The 21,652-nt window shown below is 40.2% G+C and overlaps 2 protein-coding genes across 2 annotated transcripts in view; one reads left to right on the forward strand and one right to left on the reverse strand.

Annotated features, from left to right (window-relative positions):
- Nucleotides 1-7,604, reverse strand: part of Tfb2m (transcription factor B2, mitochondrial) — a 16,884-nt gene extending 9,280 nt beyond the window's left edge. The window contains exons 1-4 of the mRNA XM_005374792.2: nt 7,174-7,604; nt 5,681-5,769; nt 1,027-1,180; nt 568-716 (exon numbers count right to left, since the gene is read on the reverse strand). Coding sequence (XP_005374849.1) covers nt 568-716; nt 1,027-1,180; nt 5,681-5,769; nt 7,174-7,483 — 702 coding nt within the window. The 5' untranslated portion in view covers nt 7,484-7,604. The remainder of the gene's footprint in view (nt 1-567; nt 717-1,026; nt 1,181-5,680; nt 5,770-7,173) is intronic.
- A 228-nt stretch (nt 7,605-7,832) lies between these two features.
- Nucleotides 7,833-21,652, forward strand: part of Cnst (consortin, connexin sorting protein) — a 90,352-nt gene continuing 76,532 nt past the window's right edge. Inside the window, exon 1 of the mRNA XM_013520444.1 lies at nt 7,833-7,995. The gene's annotated coding sequence lies outside the window, so the exon portion shown is untranslated. The remainder of the gene's footprint in view (nt 7,996-21,652) is intronic.

Raw genomic sequence — 21,652 nt, forward strand, 5'->3', positions numbered from 1 at the left:
CCCATTATTATGTTATCCTTCTTTTACTCTTTAAAAATAAAAAAATTAAAAAATTAAAAAAACAAACAAACAAGAAAAAAAACATTATTCCCACAGTAGTGGGAAGGACTTCAGGAGGCAATCTCATTACAGAGAATAAAAAGTAGTCTGTTAAGTAAAACTTACAAGAGGCCATTATTTTTGACCAAGCTTCTGTACTAGGCCCCAATAGACTAGGATTTAAAAAAAAAAAAAAAAAAATCAAAAAAATTTAATCTTTATAGAGCCAGACGTGATGGCCCATAACTGTAATCCCAGCACTGGGGAGGCTGAGGCACAACTACTGTGAGTGTGAAGTCAGCCTGGGCTACATAGTGAGTTCAAGGCCAGCCTGAACCCTTTCTCAAAACACAAATATAAAACATAACAACAAACCCAGTCATAACCTAAACACTGCTCTACAGAAATTTAGAATTTTAGTACCCTTAATGTTTTAATCCCTAAATTAAAATTACAGATTATGAATACTCAGAACAATTATAGAACCCTTGAAAAAAAAAAAAAAAACAGCTCCTTGTTAAAACTTACCTCAAACTGGCTTTCACTAATTAACATGTATAGTTCTACTCGGCCATATCTATATATAGAAGAACAAGTATACAGATCATGTAAAAGTTTCCAAAGTGCCTTTTTCTCATTACTCATAGGAAGCATTCCAACTACTTTAAAAGGAGTATCTGTTAGGGAAACATGCAAAAAGAAGTTTCTTAATACTTTTTCATATGAGGACATGTTACTGAGGTAAACTAGTTAACAATTTTAATTTTAAATCAATGAACAGTGTCTTTCTGTGGAACTTGGACTGTCAGGCAATAAAATGGCTGTGTCAAGGCCAGGGGAACAGCATAATCAATGTGAGAGCGGCTGCTCAGGTACCAGACACTACGACACTATGAACTGTGTACAAACCTACTGAACACCACAGGTGTACTGCTAAAGAAAGCTGGAAACCAAAAGGCATTTGTTTCGATGAATGACAAAAATTACCTTCTAACCAGGAATTTGCTTCTATTCCCAAACTTGGAAAAAGCTCTTGCGAAAGCACAATGGGTGGTCTCACTAGATTATGACGAGTAGGATCCATTTTAAAAAAGTCACAATGGACCACTTCTAGTTTTCTATTCAGCTTTTCCCCTAAGGACTAAAAAGAGATAAAGACATAACATGTTAAGAAGTTTAGCATTAGGTAGACTTTGCAACAACTCAAAGATCAATTTCATAAAAAAAAAAAAAACAAAAACAAAGATCTTGCAAAAGCTATTACCACCTCCATAAAGATGTAAGGAAAATATTACTTATACATATAAACCTTTGGCAGAGGAAATAAAGTTCAAAATATTACCAAGAAAAAGCCCCTCAGAGGTCAGGTATGGTGGTGCATGCCTGTAATGCCAGCACTCAGGAGGCTGAGGCAGGAGTTTGAGGCCAGCCTGGACAGCATAGTGAGACCCAATCTTAAAAACAAAACAAAAAGCCCCCTAGGAACAAACATGACCTTCAGCAGGGCTGGGGCTGGGGCAGTGGGGCACAGCTCAGCGATAGAACACTTGCCCACCATGCATAAGACCCTGGGTTTCATCCAACAGCAACAAAAAAACCTTCAAAATTTCTAATCCTTTATTGTAAGAGCTGTTCAAAAAGCTTCTTCACATGAATCTCTAATTGCCTAGGCAGCTACCTAGGGGACTGGGTTGAGACTCTTGAGAACATGGCTGGCCTCAGGCAGAGAACCGTATGGCATCTGCTAGGGTCATGGCAAGACAAAATGAACGATGTTTCATAGTAGAGAAAGTAGTTAAAATATTAAAGCAAAAGGCAGATGAAGCCAGGCATGGTGGTACAGGCCTGCAACCCCAGGAGGATAGTAAATTCAAACACAACCAAATCGAGACTATGCCAACTAGGAAGTTTTAAGTATGAAAATGTAACTCAGTGAAGTGGTTCAAGCTGAAAGTATAACTTTGTGAAAATCTAGTTCTTGAAGTAAATTAAAACCTGGTGAGAAATATAGAATAGGCTGGAGGATGGTATTAACTACACCATCTAACAATAGGAAGCTAAGGAAAAACAAGAATGTACTGTTGTGGAAGCAAAAAGAAAACAGTGCTCATTTATCTTTAAAATCTAAAAATTACTCAATGCATACAGTAATAAAATAACTCACAAGGTATCAAAGAGATATGCATTAAGCTTTGTAATATTAAGAAAAGTTAATGAGTTGAGGTCTGATGGAAATGTTAAAAGAAGGGGGAGGTACACTTTAGCATTGGTACATTTGTATTCTGAGAGGATAACATACATTTTTGCTTTAGAATCTACCATTTACCACTCAACAAATATGAAGATACCCAAAGCAACTGAACCTTGAGTTTCTCTTATAGTCATTAAGTCTGGCAGCTTATATAAGTTTATCTCACTTAAATCTCATCAAGGGCCAGGGATACAGCTTAACAGCACAAGCACCTGCCCGGCAAACGCAAGGTCCTGAGTTTGAGTCCCAATACCCATCCCCCAAATCTCATTAAAACCAGGCCTGGGTGCGCATGCTTGTAATCCCAGCACTTGGGAGGCTGAGACAGCAGGATTGTTACAAGTTCCAGGCCAGACTGGGCCCCACACAGTGAGTTCAAGGCTGGTCTGAACTACACAATGACACCCTGTCTCAAGACACAAAACAAACCTCATCAAGATCCTGTACGAGTGGATATTAATATCTCTTGTTTTATATATGAGATGTATAGACTCAGAAAGGTTAAATTACACCATTCTTCAGGCTAGGAAGTATGAGGGCTGAGATTCTGTCTGATTTGAAAAGCCTGTATTCTACTCCTGCTGAAATAAGATAGTGTTTATCATAAAAGCTAAGGCAGCTATTTCTGTAAGAATATTTTTTTCACAATTCAAATGGATATATTGTTATTTACTATCATGGAACACAATTTGCAACATGTGTACTATGTGTAACACATCCAAATAAAAAAATAAACTTCTTTCCTGGAACACTGTTACTGTGGAGCTCCAGGACTTTTACAAAGGAATGTAAAGGAGGAGGGAAATTAAATTAGACAAAAATTCAGAATCCTTGAAAATCTTTTCAGGTTTTAGGAGTAAACCTGAGAGCCTTTAGGTTGGTAGAAACATTGTCTCCTAAGAGCATTACTTTAGTTCCTTGATTTTAGGCTCCAAAGGTTCTACTTATACATTACTTTTATTCTGGCCAATAGATAAATTCACACAAAGCTACTTGAATGGCTTTTCAGTTTATTACAAAGCTGGCTAATAAAAGTGAATGAATGTGCACTAATGCCACAAGTTAAGAGCGTGTGCTGGGCCGGGGATATAGCTCAGTGGCATAAAGCACCTGCCTGGCAAGTGCAAGGTCCTGAGTTTGATTCCTGCTACCAAAAAAAAAAAAAAAGGAGCACCTTATTAGCATGTGAGGCTGTAGGTTCTATTCCCAACAAAGGGGAGCAGCTGGGGGTGGGAAAGAGTCTGAAAAGGAGCAAATACCAATTCTAAATACCAATCAATGGTGATTCAGTGAATGATGATTACGTTTAGCAGCATTTTATTACTGATATTCCTATGAGAATTACTATGTCAAAAATCTTCTAGTCCCCCTCCTCTTTATCACTAAAGCAACTATTTTTTAGATCTTACTAAGCCTTTTTTTTTAAAAGTGGGGGATTGAGTCTAAGGCCCTCTGACTGAGCTACAGCCTCAGCTCTTTTCCATTTTTAAATTTTGAGATAGATCTCTCTAAATTGACCATGCTGGGCTCCAACTTAGAATCTTCCTGCTTCAGCCTTCCACAGAGCTGGGATTACAGGTTGTGTGCCATGATAAGTACCGCTTTAAACTTTTATCTTTAAAAATCTTATAGAAAAACAGCTATAGCGTTAAACAGTAACAAAATCCAAATATAAATATTTTAATGCTATCTTACACAATTTTGTGAACACTGAGATTAACCTTCAAATATTGGCCTAGGTGCTAGGAAATCAAACCCTGGGCCTCACACATGCTAAGCAAGTGCTCTACCACTGAGCTACACCTCCAGGCCTGAATAATTTTGTATTTTCCCTTTTCTTGTCTTGTCTTTCCTTCCTTCTTTTTAAATTCCAGATGTTAACATCAATTCAATAACCTGGCTAAGATCTTGGATTTTCAAAGCAGTTGGCTATAGAACAGTAATTCTTTCCTTTATACAGCACAGGGGATTAAATCCTAGGCTTTGTAATCAAAGTTTCATCAAAACTTCTTTTTTTGTCTTTTTGAAAGTGAGATTTCTTTTTTTGTTGTGTTTGTTTGTTTGTTTGTTTGTTTGTTTTCCGGTACCGGGAATTGAACTCACGACCTCATGCTTGCTAGGCAGGTGCTGTGCACTGAGCTAAATCCCCAGCCCCTTTTTGTCTTTTTGAGACAGGGTCTCACTGTGCAGTTCAGGCTGGCCTTGCGCTCACTTTGTAGCCCAGGCTGGTCTCCAACTCACAACGATCCTTCTGCCTCAGCCTCCCGAGTGCTGGGATTACAGGTGTGCGCCACCACACCCGGCCCATCTTTTAAAATCTTAAAGGCTACACTCACAGAAGGCAGAGGCACAGCACAGCCTACTAAAGAGGAAACAAGCTGAGTAATACCAATTTCACACTCTACTTCAAGCCATTAAGCTAATCTATGGCAGAGTGCAGAAGTGGGAAGATATGACCTTTCCTCACCACAAGGCGCAGAGTCTACACTCCCATAATGAAAGACAAGTTAACAAGAGAAAAGCAACAAATTTATTTAAGTAGTTTTATGCACGTAAGAGTCTTCAGAATTAAGAATCAAAGATCCAAGGAAAATCATCCATTATTATGCTTAGTCGGTGAAGAATGGACAGCTGTATGGAGATGTGATTTTTAAAAAGGCTGTGATTTAATGTCTTAGGCTGAAAAGGGGAAACATAGCAAGGCCTGCTTTTTCAGATTCCTGGCCTCTCTGTAGCATTCCTGCTTTCCTGAGTACATGGAGAAGTCTTCAGGACTGACGTATCATGATCCACTATTAGACAGAGTAGGTCAGAGAATTTTTTTATGCCTATCTCTGGGAAAAGTTACAGTATTTTTAGGCTTTTATTGTTTGCTTTGGGAAAAAGGATTTCTAGCTCCTACAACTCTCCTTGGGGAACAGGCAGTCTGGTTTCTACACTCAATGCACTGGAGAACAAAGTGTAAGAGACAAGAAGGCAGTAGGGCTCAGAGACCTTGGCTCCGAAGCTGCTTTGAAGGGCTTCCACGGTTTGGTCACCTATTTCAAAGTACTCAGCAGGTCACAGTGCCAATTTTTTTGTTACCGGGAATCAAACTCAGGACCTCACGCTTTTGAGGCAGGCGCTGCACTGCTGAGCTACATCCCCCACCCCTACAGTGCATTTTGGGGTATCATGTTCTCAACCCTAGCGAGTTAGAACCAGAAAACAAGTCTCAGAACTTCCAAACTTTTACTCATTAAGCACTGAATACTTGATATGCTCTAAACACTAAGGATAACATGATCATTAAGACATGGTCCCTAAAAAAATGGGCTTAATTCTCAACTTCCCTAAACCACCCAATGTTAGTGACTGAACACTAAATTATTTCCAGGAAATAAATTGTACCTGCAAATGTGGAATAAACTTTTTGTGACTTTCAAGCGCAATCACTGAGGCACCAGTTTCTAGTAATGCCTTAGTCAGGAATCCAGGACCTAATATAGTAACACAACAAAAAATTATGTGCAAAAGAAACAACAAAATCTCTTTAATAACAAGTTTTTTTAGTTGGTGCACAAGTATTACCTACTTTTAATTCTCACAACATCCCCCAAATAGATACCACTCTTTTTACCTATACAGGAAGAGGGAATTAGTCACCTGACTCCAACATCCCAATAAGTGGTAAAGCTGGGTTTTGAATCCAGTCTGTCATCAGGGACTTCAAAATTTACATTTTTTTTTTTCCGGACAGGGTCTCACTGTGTAGTTCAGTCTGGCCTTGAACTCACTATGTAGCCTAAGCTGGGCTGGAACTCTTGGCAATTTTCCTGCCTCAGCCTCCCAAGTGCTGGGATTTGGGATTACAGACGTGCCCCTCCATGCCTGGCTCAGAATTTGTGCTCTTAATCACAGTTTACGATTCACAGAAGGACACCACCAACAGGAAAGACTGCCTCTAGCCTACCACTTATTCATGGCCTACCCAGTTGCTTTAACCATCAAAAAAATATTTTTTTTTTCTGGTACCGGGAATCGAACTCACGACCTCATGCTTGCCAGGCAAGTGCTGTGCCGTTGAGCTAAATCCCCAGCCCCCATCAAAAAAATATTGTCAAGCCTAAACAGAACTGACTCTTTGGGACAGGAAATAGCTTTAAAATAGCAAAGACTACAAATCAGCTTTTTGTTGTGATCTACAGTGAATGCCTAAGAAGGGTAAAAAAGCCTAGCATGGTGATGCAAGCATGTAACCCCTGGTGCTTAGGAGGCTATTGTAATCCCAGCACTCTGGGGTGCTGGGGATTTAGCTCAGCGGCAAAGTGCCTGCCTGGCAAGTGCAAGGTCATGAGTTCGGTTCCCAGTACCGGAGAAAAAACCAGCACTCTGGGAGGCTGAGGCAGGAAGATCCGGAGTTCCAGGATTAGCCTGGGCAAATTATTGAAAGATTGTCTCTAAGTAAAAAAATAAAAAGGGCTAGTGCCCAGCACTCCCTGGCTCCAATCTTTGGTGAAAGGTAAGAGCAAATGCTGTGTAAAGTGCAAACGGCTACATAATATTTTGACGTGACTTTACGAATACAGATCATCTGCTTATGTTTTCGACAATCTCTCCACATAAACTGCTTCAAGGACAGGGCAAAGTGGTAAGGGCAAGGTGGTAAACAGTACCCCATGGATATTTCATAATATGTGCATAAGAGAGGAACATCCCGGGCGTGGCGGCGCACGCCTTAAGTCCCAGCACTCGGTAGGCTGAGGCAGGAGGATCTCTGGGAGTTGGTGGCCAGCTGGGCTACAAAGTGACTTCAAGGTCAGCCTGAACTGCAGTGAGACTGTCTCAAAAAAAAAAAAAAAAAGTGATGACAATCCAAGAAAATGCAAGCTAAACAGACTCACCTGGATTGCACTCTATGATTATACCGCGACGTGCATTTTTTCCCAACTGCAGCACTTCCGCCAAGGTCTCAGCCAATCTTGGGCTGGTTATGGACCTCTTGAAAACAGAGCGGTCAAAGGGCAGTCGAGGAAATACCCTGAGATCCTCATATCGCAAGGGCTGTGGGCAGGAGTCACTCAAGCCACGGCGGAGAACGTCTCCCAAGTCCTTCCGCATCGCTGCTCCCAACCTCCAAAAGCAAAAGCGACTAGCACCTGGGAAAACTGACAGTGTCCACCGCGGAGGAAGCACCGTTGCTGGGCGCCACATCTTTGTCTCGAAGGTCTTTCCCAGTGATCACCCAGGACCACTACTTCGGCGAACGCGAAGCACTGAAACCCACGTGCTTCATCTCCCGGCCGGAGTAGGCCGGGCGGAAGTAAACACTACAAACTGCGCACGCAAACGACTCTTCCCTCCCGCTTTCCTCCATCACTTCCGCTTCCGTTCCGGCTCGGCCGCCGGAGGCTTGTGAGTGGACTGACGAGGAGAGAGACCGGCTATCCGGTAGTGTCCGGACTTGTACTCTATGGTTGTCCGCCCGCGGCGCTTCCTCTCTAGCCCCGTGCGCTCTATGCTCCGCGGTGTCGGGCGGTCAGCCCGCCAGCAGGGAGGGGTGCGCAGAGGGAGGCGGGGCGGAAAGGCGAGAGGTGTCTAATCCGCCCGAGCCGCGGGAGACCCGAGCAAGCTCCGTGACAGCTTGTCGGCCGCCATGTCAGCGAGTGGAGCTAGAGACGGACTCGGCGCCCGACGGTAGCGCTGCTTTCGCCTCGGATGCCCAGGTGAGGAGGCGGAGAGCCGGCTGCCGGGACCCGCCGGCTCGCGGCCGCGATGGGAAGCCCCTGGGAAGCGCCTCGCTCCTCCCGCTGCGCTGCCCCCTCCCGCGGCGCCGCCTCTGCGCTGGGCGAGGGGGACCCGGCGCCCTCACCTCCGCCCCCTCCGCCCGCGGGTTTTCTCTCTTTCTCTAGGCGGCTCGGGGCTCCTGTTCCTGCGCGTCGCGCCAATTTCTCTCTCTAGGGGACGAGCGCTAGAAGTCGTTGCTCGCCCGCCTCCCCCGGGAGCCTGCGGCTTCTGCTTTGCCGCTGGCCTTTGCTGCCCCGCTGGCCGCAGCCGGGTCTCCCCACCCCAGGGATGTTCTCCCCTCGCAGACCGGTCGCCCCCACCGCCGCCACTTAGCTGTCAGGAACCGCCGAAGTGTCCTTCCCCAACCTCCCTCCGGGCCGATATGTACCTTAATTTGCGTATTTGAAAGACTTAAGTTGAAGATTTTTTAAAAAAAATTAAGATTCAAAAGCTTAAAATTCCTTTCTAGGCATAGAAGGATTAAAACCTTAGGGGTGCTTCTTTTATTCTCTGTGTAAACTTACTTAAACACGTTGTACTGCAGAATGCAATTTAAAAGACCAATTCCTAAAAATAGGATGCTGTAATGGAAATTTTGGCAGTCTGTTGGGCAATGTTAGAAGACCCGATTCTTTGAGAGCGACCTCAGGGTTTTGAGGATCATGCTCAGAAAGAGCTTTGACCATTAGCCTTTCTACAAACGCAGAAGACTGCAGCCCGTCCCTTCTTTACTTTAAAATATGTACAATCCTTTCTGCTTACTCTACTGGGAGCACAATTGAGCTTGGTGTTTAAATGCACAAGGAAAAGGTTTCTGAGGAATGTATTACCTAATAAGCAGTCTGAAGATGATCTTCAACTGATGAAATTCAGATGGATGAAGAATTGATAGCTAAACGTGACTTTTGGATTACTAGGGCACCGTAGAAAGTATGTAGTCGACGGTGTGACCCCCCCCGGGGACTTACTCACTGATCTTAATTTCTTCAGGTTTTTCTTTTATGCAGTGTCCTTACTGAAAAATTTCTAGAAGTGACTTACATTCTGTCAGCACCTGAGAAGGCTTTTTCACCCTTCCTTTAAAATTTTTTTCATAGATTTAGAAATACACTGGACCCTCACCGCCAAGAACCCTGAAGACCTAAACACTTTAAAATCAAATCAAGTCAAATGATTTTGAATGGTAGGAGAAGAACATGACCCACTCCAGAGTATATCATTGAATTTCTCACTTTTAAAGTATAGTTTTTGAGTGACCCATTCGGGACCCCTCCTGTGTCTCAGGAGCTACAGTATTCCTATTCCCCATTCCTGTTCTCCAATAAATTTTCCGACTCTTTTTTTTTTTTTTTTTTTTTTTTTTTTTTCTTTTTGAGACGTCTCGCTATGCAGTTTAGGCTGGCCTTGAGCTCACTTTGTAGCCCAAGCTGGTTTTGATCTCGCTGCGATCCTCCTGCTTCAGTCTCCCAAGTGCTGGGATTACAAGCCTGTGCCGCCATGCTCGGCTGTTTTCCGACTCTTAAAAAAAAGGAAAAGATAAAATACATTTTTTTTTTGTAGGCCAAAGTTCACCTGCTGAGTTCTAGAGACACGGAGATAATTCCTTTTATTTTTTTCCTTTTAATGTTTTCCTGCGGTTTGGGGAAATATAATTCAGTTATAATTATTTTTAACAGTCTTACCGGTTCACTTGCTGTGGTTGAAGATCCTTGAATAAGAGAGACAGAACCCAATACTTTTTTAAAAAGGCCCATATGCTAAAACAAAATGTAAGAGATGTCCATTTCATTGTAAGGTGATTCTTACACATGTAATCATTATTTAGACTTACTTTATTAGAAGACTTGATTAGTACATTTTCCATCTCATTTTCTTAAGTGATACATTGTTGCATCCTGTGTTATTTTTGTCTTTTCATAGTTGTCTTTCAAATGGTGGGAGGACAAAGTTATTCTGCAGATTATTTTTATGACTGTTTAGAGTTATTTTTCGTATTAATTTATCTCCAAAGAAAAATTTTTTTTGGTGTTTTGGAACAGCCTGGCCTTGAACTCACTTGGATCCTCTGGCCTCAGTCTCGTTAGTGCTGAGATTACAGGAGTGTGCCATCATACCCTGCTACTTATCTTGAGATGGTAAAGAAGGAAAATACTGCTTTTTCTTTCAGCTTTTAAATGACAGCTGTAATTGGGAAGACTCGATGATAATTTTAGATTGTTATCAGAAGCAAGACTGTAGGTCTATAGCAGCACCATTCAACAGAAGTATGCTGCAAGCCACAGAAGGAATCTGAAAATCTCGAGTAGTCATATTAACAAAGTAAAAAGTTAATGATGTTTATGCGTTTGTATGTGGCCTTGGTGATTGAACTTATGGCTTTCATGTTGAGCTGCAGTCTTAACCCTTGGACACCACATCCAGCTCTAGATATCTTTTATTTAATTGTATATCATTTCAACGTGTTATTGATTAAAGTTAACAATGAGGTATTTTCCAAGTCCAGTATGGTATGGCACACTCTTATAAGCCCAGCACTCAGGAGGCTTAGGCAGTAGCAGCGACAGAAGTTTGAGGCTGGCCTGGCCTACAACAGTAAGTTTAAGGCCAACCTGAATTACACAGGAAGACAGTGCCTCAAAACAAACAAACAAACCCAAAAATCAGATATTTTCCATGATTTCATACTACATCTGCAAATTCTAGTGCATATGTGTTTTTTTGTTTTGTATTATGGTAGTGAGGCTCTAACCTAGGGTTACTCTTCCCTTGAGCTATGCTCTTGGCTCTTTTTATTTTTTATTTTTAATTTTTATTTCAGGCAGGGTCTGGCTCAGTTGCCCAAACTGGACTTGAACTTGCAATCCTCCTACCTTAACTCCTAAGTACGACCTGGGGTCACAGGTGCCTGCCACCGTGCTGTGCTCAACTGTACTGTGTGTATTTACACTAACAGATCATCTCAGGTTGGACCAGCCACATTCCAAGTGCTCAGTAGTGACGTGTAGTTAATTCTTACCTCATTAGGTAGCACATTTCTATAGGATTGCCATTTAATACTTGAAATGCCTTCTTACCTTGGGAGTCTGATTCTGTGGGGGTAAATTAAAAACTCCTTTTCTTAAAGTACTTCGTTATTCAAACTGAGAAGATTCTGTGCCGGAAGAGTTCTGGAAGTCTCTTCCTCATAGTGTTGATTGTACCTCTGTAGTGTGCACAGGTGCCCAGCTTGTTTAGGGAGGATCATAAAATGAATAGACTCCTCAGTCATTTCCTGGCGTGTCATTGTTTCACTGTATTTACATCTGTGTATCATCAGTGTGTCTAGGCAGTGTGTGAGTCTGCCTGCTAAATATATTGATACTGATAGGGAGAACTTAGAAGCACTTCCTACAAGAAGATTGGCCTTAATTGTGAACAAGTAAGGTACTTGTGTTGTAGTTATTTTCTAAACTAGTTTCAGAAATGCCTAACAGTTTTGGAAATGTGCTGTAATGTGTTATTGTCTACATTTAATGTCAAAATTAGCCTGAAGGCCTAATTGATATTTACTGTAATTTAATACAAGAGGCACGAGCCTTTCCCAACCTTTATAGTAGTAAAGACATTTTATATTTCAGTAAATAAACTCTGTAAAATCTAGTCTTTATACATCTGGCACAGTGTAAGGCAGTGTGGAATATTACAAGATTGAACATAATTGGGTGATGGGGATAGTTATTGGTGTTGTTTGTTTTGTATGGGATATATGTACCTACTGTAGGAAAATGCAGTGTTTTCATTTGCATTTAAAACTAGGTGGCTCTTACTTGCCACCATTTTAGCTGGATAAGAAAGAAAATACATGTGGGGAGGAAGAAATAGGGATATGTAGGAGATTGTGGGGAGGAAGTAGGGATACAAAGTAGCAAATGCCTAAGATGAAGATGCGAAAGACATAATGTACACCGTGAGGAGGACCATAGTTAATAGTTCATTTGGGCTAAGTGATTACATTATATTGTTTCCTGCCACAGGGAGGAAAATGTTTAACTATGTAAGAAGATAGATTCATTATTTTGTTTCACTATTATAACCATTCAACTATACATCTTACGATACATTGTATGTTTTAATGATGGATACATTATTTTGTTTCACTTTTGTAACCATTAAACTATATATCTCATAACATCATGTTGTATGTTTTAAGTATTATAGTAAAACTTATTACAAAAAGAGGAAACCAAGCTGGGTGCGGTGGTGCATATCCACAAGTCCTAGAGATTTAAAGAGGCTGAGGCAAGAGGATCAAGGCCATGATTCCCAGACCAGCCAGGGTAACATAGTGTGACCTTGCCTCAAAAAAAAGAAAAAGAAAGAAAGCACAGTGCTTGAATTGTAGAAATTAGTCTAAGCAAATTTATTTCAGTTATTTGTGGAAGGATAATTGATAGTCTGGCAGTTTTCAATTTTTAAAGAAGCCTTTATGAGATTTAAAGAGCTTCCAAAAGGATTGTGTTCTTACTGAGAAATTCTAATTTAATATATGTATGTCTTGATAATGTTATGTAGCATTCTCTCCAAGTTAAAGCTTTCATGATTCATGTGAATACAGATTTAGGAATTATTCCCATGGGGGAAATTTTATTTCCTTTCAACCAGGGAATACTTTTGTTTTTCAAGCAGTTCAAATACGTAATAGCTGGGCATGTTGGTTTATGCCTGTAATCCCAGGACTGTGGAGGCTGAGGCAGGAAGATCGCTATAAGTTTGAGGCCCACCTGAACTACACAGTGAGACCTTGTCTGAAAAAAACAAAAATTTATATGTAATATTTCTTAGAGTAATATTTTTTATAGGAATACATCACTTATAAATTCTGAAGGATAGATTCATGTTCCTTGAATTGTTTTAGTGGTTTTGTTTTCACTCAGGATCCCTTTGTGTAGCTCAGACTGCCTTCAACTTGCTATGTTGCTCAGGTTGGCCTTGAACTCAGGATCTTGCTGCTTCTGCTGGGAATCCAGCCTATACCACCATACCTCACCTGACATTCTGCTCTTCAAATCTGAAGATAAAAACATTTTGCTGTTACAGCAGCCCACCCTTCCATCTCTTTAGGACTTCCTGTTTTCATCATCTAGCCATGGGAAAGGGAAGATAGTGTGTGCCTATCAAGATAATGACAAATCAAAAAAATTTCTGATCAATGGGCTTTCTAGTAAGAATTCTGAAACAGTAAGTGGCAAATTTATCAATCTTGGTTGACATTTGGGTATTTGACATCCTAACCAACAGTGTCTAAATTATTATAGGAATTAACATTATTTTATAATTGTCATATGCATTAAATTCTTTTATGAGACTAGTTACCCTGCTTTTCCTTGAAAACTATCTGATTAAGGTGGGCAGGGTGGTGCACACCTATAATCCTAGCACTGGGGGGAAGGTGAGACAGGAGGATCCCAGTGAGTTTGAGGCCAGCCTGGGCTATATAGTGAGTTCAAGTCCAGCCTGAACTTATAAAGCAAGACTCTGTCTCAATAAAACAAAACCAACAACAAAAAAGCAAACAATCTGATTAAATAAGTATTTATTTTTTCTTATATTAGTTACACATTGAAAACTCAGTTAATTAGGTGGCTATTTTCTAATTTGAATGAAGCTACCCTCGCTTCTTAAAGCACGTTATATTATACAGATTTTGAGTCGAAATTTCTGTTTAAAGTATCAATTTGGTAATGGTGTAGGAGAGAGATAACTCCCAACCTGAGGTGTCAAGTTTGTGTTCCCGGAAGTGGTAGAATGAATTCCAAGGAACAGTGAAGGTGAAGAGTGGGAAAGATCTCTTGAGAGAGAAGGCGATAGGGTGCACACAAGAGGGGAGCGCGGGTGCTCAGGAATGGGGTGCACACAGTTGGGAGCTGAGGAATAGGAAATGGGGGTTTCCTGGGTGAGTTCCCACTGAGACCGAGGTCATCTCTCCAAAAATGTTTTACAGGGCAAAGTCATGCCATGGGTACATGGGTCAGACTATAATCAACCCATAAGATTATAAGTACAGCCGCTTAGCTAATATTCCCGTAGTGAAGCGTGGCAAGTAGCAAGGACATCATTAACCCGGGTCATATCTAGTCCGTCTTTTTTTTTTTTTTTTTGGTGCCAGGAATTGAACTCAGGATCTTGTGCTTGCCAGGCAGGTGCTGTGTGATTGAGCTATATCCCCAGCCCCGTCAGTCTTAGTTTTGATAGTTTTAGTCTCAGGCTTAGTGGATAGGAGAGGATTATCCCTAGTGAGATAATAGTCTATTTCTATGGCAAATCCCAAACGGGTGATACCAATCACTGTAAGCTGTAAACTCAGACTTATCCTTTGGGAAGTATGTAAATCTGGCCATTGTGGCTTTCTCCGAGGTCTTGCCTTCTTCAGATGCGGCTTCAGCCACAGTTTTGATGTGTTCTCATCTTCTGTGCCGACTCCCTCAAGGGCCTAGCCCGGTCTGACTGCCTATTAATTTCTATCTAACTTGGCTGCCTATAATAGTAAGACGCAGAAAACTCTTGTTTTCTTGTTCCTGGATATCTGAGCATCAGTGTAAGGCTAAATTTTCCACTTAATGTTCCCCTATATATTCTGATTTTATTAGTTTTGTTTGCTATTTCTATCTTCTACAGGTAGTTTTTACCATTGTAGAGCTTACTCTTAAATGGAATATTTATTTATTTTTGTTTTTTTGACACAGGGTCTTGCTGTATAGTTTAAGCTGCCCCTGAACTAACTATATAGCCCAAGCTGGCTTCGAATTTATAGTAGTCCTCCTGCCTCACCCTCCAAAGTACTGGGATTACAGGCATGAGCCACCATGCCCAGCATTTAAATGGAATTTTTTTCTTTTTTGGTACTAGAAATCAAACTCGGAACCTCGAGCTTGGCAGGCAGGCACTATTCCACTGAGCTATTCTGGCCCTTAAATGGAATTTTTAGATGACCTGAAAATCATTCCTTAGAATTTATTTATTTATTTATTTTGTGGGGAGTCTTTTTAAGACAAGGTCTCGCTATGCAGTTCAGCTGGCCTTGAGCTCACTTTGTAGCCCAGGCTGGTCTTGAACTCACAACGATCCTCCTGCCTCAGCCTCCCCGGTGCTGGGATTACAGGTGTGTGCCACCACACCCCTCTTCCTTAGGATTTTTTAATGAGGACTTTTGTGAAAAAGTTTTTTTTTAATTGATGCCTTCTGGAATTACTTATTTTTAACTTACGAATCCACAAAAACATAGTTTCACTTTTTTTTTTTTACTGTGGAACATAGAAAAGGTTTAGATAAACAATTATAAAAAGATTCATACAAAGTTAGTGTTTTTCCTCCCTCAGATTTATCTCTCAGATAAAAACAGTTGAATTTTTTAGAAACTATATTGTTCACAATTTTATGAAATTTCATTTTATGAAAAAGACTGTATACTCATTTTGTGTCAATTTTTTTCTTTTTCTTTCTGTCTGTGCTGGGGATTGAACCCAGAGCCTTTGAACTGAGCAACATTTGCAGCCCTTTTTATTTCTTATTTTGAGACCGGTTCTCACTAAGTTGTCCAGGCTGGACTCACACTTATAATTCTCCTACCTCAACTCCTGCCTCAAATTCACAGAGTGCTGGGATTCTAGGCCTGTGTCATCACACCTAACAGTGACATCTTCACTCAAACTCAGCCGTCAGGCTTTATTTTCAATTGACAGAGTAGTCCCTAGTCTATGCACTCGCATGTGTGCTTTGTTTTGTTTTGTTTAGAGGTGCTGGGGATAGGACTAGGGTCCTGAATGTGCTAGGCAAGTGCTCTACCACGGAGCTACATCCCTCTTCCCCCTAGATACTTTTTTGCTTTTAGATTTGCTTATTTGCTGTTAGACTTTTTAGATTTGTTCTTTGCCTTGCCACTCAGTTATACCTAAAGCATTGGGTAATAACTGTAAAAAACCAAAATTAGAAATGCCCTGTGTCTTATTTTACTTATATAATAAATGTTTTGTGGCTAGGAAGAAAAAAGGTGGGTCTCTTATTAATATTACGTTTGATCTCAAACTTAAGAATACATCTAATAGGTCTTACATTCATCAAAGCTCATCTTTTTACTAGCCCAAGAAAGATTTATTTGAAAATAACCTACAGTAAAAGAGTATTTATATTTAATTCAATAGTTTTTTTTGTTCCATAAGGTGGTCTCTTGGTTGATTATACTTTTTTGCACATTTTGACACTTACCAGCTCCGTTTCTGCCCAGCTGTGTCTGGGGAAAACCTAGGGGTGACCTAGTAAAGTAGCACCCCACAGAGCTTTGTCCTTATGTGGGGTTTGCCTTCCCTGAAAACCTCAAGGAGCATACTTGTGTGGGCAACGAAACCGAGCAAAGATTCTGGTGCAGGAACACACCTGGACTGAAGAAACAGATATTCTAAAAATGTCCGCTTCATCATTAAAGATTTGATGTGTTTGTGTAATACTTTATATAAAACTCTACTGTGTATCACCTTGGCTGGAAAATTTCCATTTTGCTCTGGATCTTAAAAAATATTTGAGAAGAGATGAAGAATGTACTGAATACATGCTCTACCTTCCCACACCTTTTGGTTTCTTTCCTATTCTGCTTTCCTTAGAAAGCTGAAAGATCAGAACAGGTCATGGTTTATTGTAAACTGGAAGAGGGTGGAGAAGTAGGAGCACAAATCATATTCTTCTTTCCTCTCCTTTTTCTGTCATAAAAGGAGAAATGTCAGTAAATTTTAACCTGAGGAAACATGGTTATTTACAAATTAATATTTTTCATAAGGAAACTTTAACTTAGTCATAATCCATTGCACTCTGTCTTCCTACCGATCATGTGTGGGTTGGCCAAGAAGATACTTTAAGTAGAAGTAAACTCCCAGTTTACGGAAACTATACTGTGTAACACTGGAGGAAAACCTATTCTACTGGCAGTCTTCAAGGCACTGGGAAGTATCCTCCTGTGGTACTAATTTTTGTCTGTTTTGTCCTTTTTTAGAACTTCTGACCTAAAAGAAACTGCTTTTACTCTGGAATTTTTTTTTTTCCAAACCCCATCAAAGTATGCTTTCTTGGATGGTTTGTTTCATGAAAGCACATTCACTTTTACACCTGTCTCCTTCCCTGCCTGTCTAACAGCTTTCAAATTGGAGATATAAATCAGCATGTCATCATTATCTCAAAAATCAGAATAAGGATTAATATCGTAATATTTGTTTGTATGTTTTATTACAGGAATGGAAAACAGTCCTTGACCGTATGACATGCATAAAGTAGTTCCTTAAGCTGGTGGTGTGGCTCAGTGGCAGAGATTTGCCTGGCATGCATGAGGGCTGGGTTCAGCCCCTAGTATCAAACTGCAATCAGTCTGTCAATCAATATAATTAGCATAATTTCTTAGGAGTAACGGACCTCAAGAGTAGCCTTCTGGGATCTACAGATAGCTTTGATAGTTATATTAATTTTATTTTAAGACAATGATAGCATATGTCCAGTGCTTTTAAAAGAGTTTGTTGTCAGTATAAAAGTATGCAAGTTTTAAGTCAAGAAGACAACTCAGTTTCAAAATGGGCAAAAGTTTTGAGTAGCTGTTTCTCCAGAGCAGGTCCACAAAGGTCTAAAAACACATGGAAGGATGTTCAACATCATTAGCCAGTAGGAAAATGGACATTGAACCTGCACATTTCACACTTGGTGATAGAGAAATCTAAGTGCTCCTGTCCTGTTGGTGGGAATGGAACACGCTTAACGCCTGTGGGAACCAGTATGGTGGCTCCTTAATCAGCCAAACATAAAACGAGCATAGGAAAATGATGTATTATGATTGATTTATAGGAAATGTCCAGAAGAGCTGGATCCATAGAGACAGGAAATAGATTAGTGGTTTGAAAGGTTTCCCACAGCTAAGTAAGAGCACAGAATGGGAAGACACTACTAGGAGGCCTTTCAGAGCAGGCAGGTTCTTTTGGGGGTAGGGTTCTGGAATGGATTATAATAATAGCTGTATAGGGGCTGGGGATTTAGCTCAGTGGCAAAGCGCCTGCCTGGCAAGTGCAAGGTCGTGAGTTTGATTCCCGTTACCGGAAGAAAAACTACAAAAACAAAAACAAAATAATAATAACTGTACAGGGGCTGGGGATTTAGCTCAGTGGCAAAGCGCCTGCCTGGCAAGCACAAGGTCGTGAGTTCGGTTCCCAGTACCGGAGAAAAAAACCAAAAACCAAAAAAAAAAAAAAAACAAAAAAAAAACTGTACAGCTTTTTGAATGTGCTGAGAACTATTGAATTGTACATTTGAAGTGAGTAAACCAAATGGCTTATGAATTACATCTTAATAAAGTTATCAGCCGGGCATGGTAGTGAACGCCTGTAATCCCAGCACTCAGTTGGCTGAAGCAGGAGGGTCGGAGTATGGCTGTGAGTTCGAGGCCAGCCTGGGCTACAAAGTGAGTTCAAGGCCAGCTGAACTGCATAGTGAGAACTTCTCTCAAAAAGACAAAAAAATTTAAAAAATGAAGTTATCATTCAAAACCTCAATTGCAAACAAAATAACTAAAACAAAACAAAATAGCAATTAAAAAACCTCCATTGGAAGCCAGGCATGGTGGCTGTATGCTTATAATCCCAGTTACTTTGGAGGCAGAGTCAAGAGGATCCCGAGTTCAGGTTCAGACTGAGCAATTTAGAGACTTTGTCAAAATAATATAAATCAAACGGGTGGGGATGTAGCTCAGTAGTAGAGTGCTTACCTGGTGTGCAGGAGGCCCTATTTCATCCCCGGTTGGGGGGTGGGAAGGGAGACCACTATTAGAAGAAATACATGTTTGTCTTAGGAAATGTGTAAAATACAGAGAACTACAAAAAGAAAAAATAATTAGAATTGTTTATATTTTCACTTTTCATTTCACTGATAGGCTAAAAGAAAATGATGTAAGCCTATTTGATCTAGCCCAACATCTTAAAAAGAGCATTCTGGTATTTCATGGGATTTCAATGCCCAAGTTTGCATTTCTGTTTATAAACATGGTGGTAAAATTAATAAATTAAGCCTTTGGGGGTAACATTGTATAACATGTTTCAGAAATAAATGTTTTTCAGTGTTCAGTGAGGAAAATGGTGGGAAAGTTGGGTTCTCCCATGCCGTGATAAGTAAGATGTCTGGCCGGGGATATAGGTCAGCGGTGCCAGTGCCTGCCTGGCAAGCACAAGATCCTGAGTTCGATTACCAGTACCCAAAAAAAAAAAAAAAAAAAAGATAAGTAAGGTGCCAAACTGGCAAGATCCTATGCAGTCACAACATTTATCATACTTAATTTGTGAACAGAACTTTAATTTTTACAGAGCTGTATCATGTTAGATTAATATTATTTAAACCTGATTGATGTTTTTATTGCTTCTATTTGTAGATTTGATTTGGTTTAATAATTGTGTTAAAATCTGGGCATATTGATGCACACCTGTAATACCAGCACTCAGAAGGCTGAGGCAGGAGGGTTGTCGTGAGTTCCAGACCACCTTGGGCTACATAGTGAGTTCAAGGCCAGCCTGAAGTACATACCGAGACCCTGTCTCAAAAACTCTTAAAAAATTGTGTTAGAGTTATAAGCACATAAAATTTCTTAGCTCAGTGGTAGAGCGCTTGCTTGCAATGTGTGGGGCCTTGGGCTCAATCCTGACACAAAATGTCTGCTTTATATTTTGTTTTGTTTTGTTTTGTTTTGTTTTGTTTTTTAAGACAGGGTCCTGCTATATAGTTCAGTCTGGTCTTGAAGTCACTGTGTAGCCCAGGCTAGGCTTGGACTCCTAGCGATCATTGTGCCTCCTGAGTGCTGGGATTACAGGCCTGTGCACCATGCCTGGTATATTTTTATACCCTTTGGTGAGATTATAAGTAAAGTTATTATGTCAGTACTTAAGGTTCATCATAATTATGTCTTTTAGTAGAGCCATTCAACAGAAATAGTGGCATAAATGCTTTGGATTGAAAGGACTGTTAAAGATAACTATCCACTCCCCTGATTTCATTGCTGAAGAAATTAAAGCTCACAGGGGATAAGTGTCTTTCCCCAGGTCTTAAAACAAGATCGTTACTGAGCATGGATTAGGATGCAGGTTTTAGTATTTTCTATTGTGTTCACTTTTTTCTTCTTATTCCCAGTCTTTACTAAAAGCTTGCCTTTTTCAGTGGTTTTTTTTTTTTTATATATTTGTTGTTTTCTTAAGCAGAGTATCCCTGGACACAAAATGTACTTAATTCTTTTACTCTGTTACCTTTCCTTGCTTCTACCATACCCTGAAGTGAGCCTGAAAGTTGTACTTAGGCGCTCTGTTAATGTGAGAATTCATGGAAACTTGGCCTTTAAAATGTAGGCAAGTGCCAGGGTGGAAACATTTTAGTCTTATTCAGAACATGTTTTTACTTTTAAAAGTTTTAATTACTGAATTAGGTAGGTTTTAATGTTCCTAGAAGTTATCTTGCCCCCTCCCCCCTTGTTATTTCTGTACTGGTGATTGAACCCAGGGCCTTGATCCTAAGCTACCTCCCTAGGTTTTTTGTTTGTTTTTTGTTTCGCTTTTTTTTACTTTGAGAAACCTCACTAATTTTCAAAGTTACCCAGGCTAGTATCGACCTTGTGATCTTCCTGCTTCAGCCTTCCAGAGTGCTGTGATTACATGTACCACCACACCTGGATCTTTTTTTGTTTTGGGTAGAACATTGTCAAGTTACAATTTTTTTGGAAGATTACTAGGTGGACGTCTTCCATTGTGGTAAGGAAAAGAACATACTAAGGAAATTCAGGTCCAAGTGCCTTTGTGGTTAAAAAATCTTCAGAATTAGTAATTTTTGTGATATAAGTGTACATAGTAACAACCAAGTTCTGTTACGCTGTTATGATTTTGTTTTTCTTCTTGTGCACTACTTCCTTCCTTCCTGACTTTTTTTTTTGTGGGCTGGTGATGGAACCCAGGTTCTTGGCAGTTCTAGGCATCCACTGTACCACTGAGCTGTACCCCCAGCCCAATGTATATATAGCCTCTTAGTTACATTATTCACTTACTCCAGTTACGTTTCTACACCCTGTAACTATCCTGTGATTTTAAACTGCATTTTGAATTAAAGGTTCCTCTGACACTTATTATGCATGAAGTCGTCTACTCCATTTACTACTTTATTATACCCGTCATTCAAATTCTTACAGAATGGCCACAATTTCACTTGAGCATCTCAGATTACTGCACTATTATTTTAGTCTTTTGTCTTAAACTTTCAGGAGTGTCCTATTAGTAAAATATTTTCTTAGTTTCAGTAAGAGTGGTTTCAATTCTGAGTAGAACCAGTTTTATCCATTTGTTTCTTAGATTTTCATTTTGCCTTTGTCACCGACATGAATTACCCTCGTGCTTTTCTGTAGTAAGAGAAACTAGTGAATAAAATGGGAGAAGGTGAACTTTTAAGTAAAATTGTAATTAAAGAAACAAAAACAAAAAGCCCAGGTAAAAATTAATTTAACCCTGATCTAATTCCATTTGTTTCAGCTCCATCTTAGAAAGGAACTTAAAACAGTTTCTCATATAT

Source organism: Chinchilla lanigera, unplaced genomic scaffold, assembly GCF_000276665.1.
Source record: "Chinchilla lanigera isolate Chin_1 unplaced genomic scaffold, ChiLan1.0 scaffold00005, whole genome shotgun sequence".
NCBI lineage: Eukaryota > Metazoa > Chordata > Mammalia > Rodentia > Chinchillidae > Chinchilla > Chinchilla lanigera.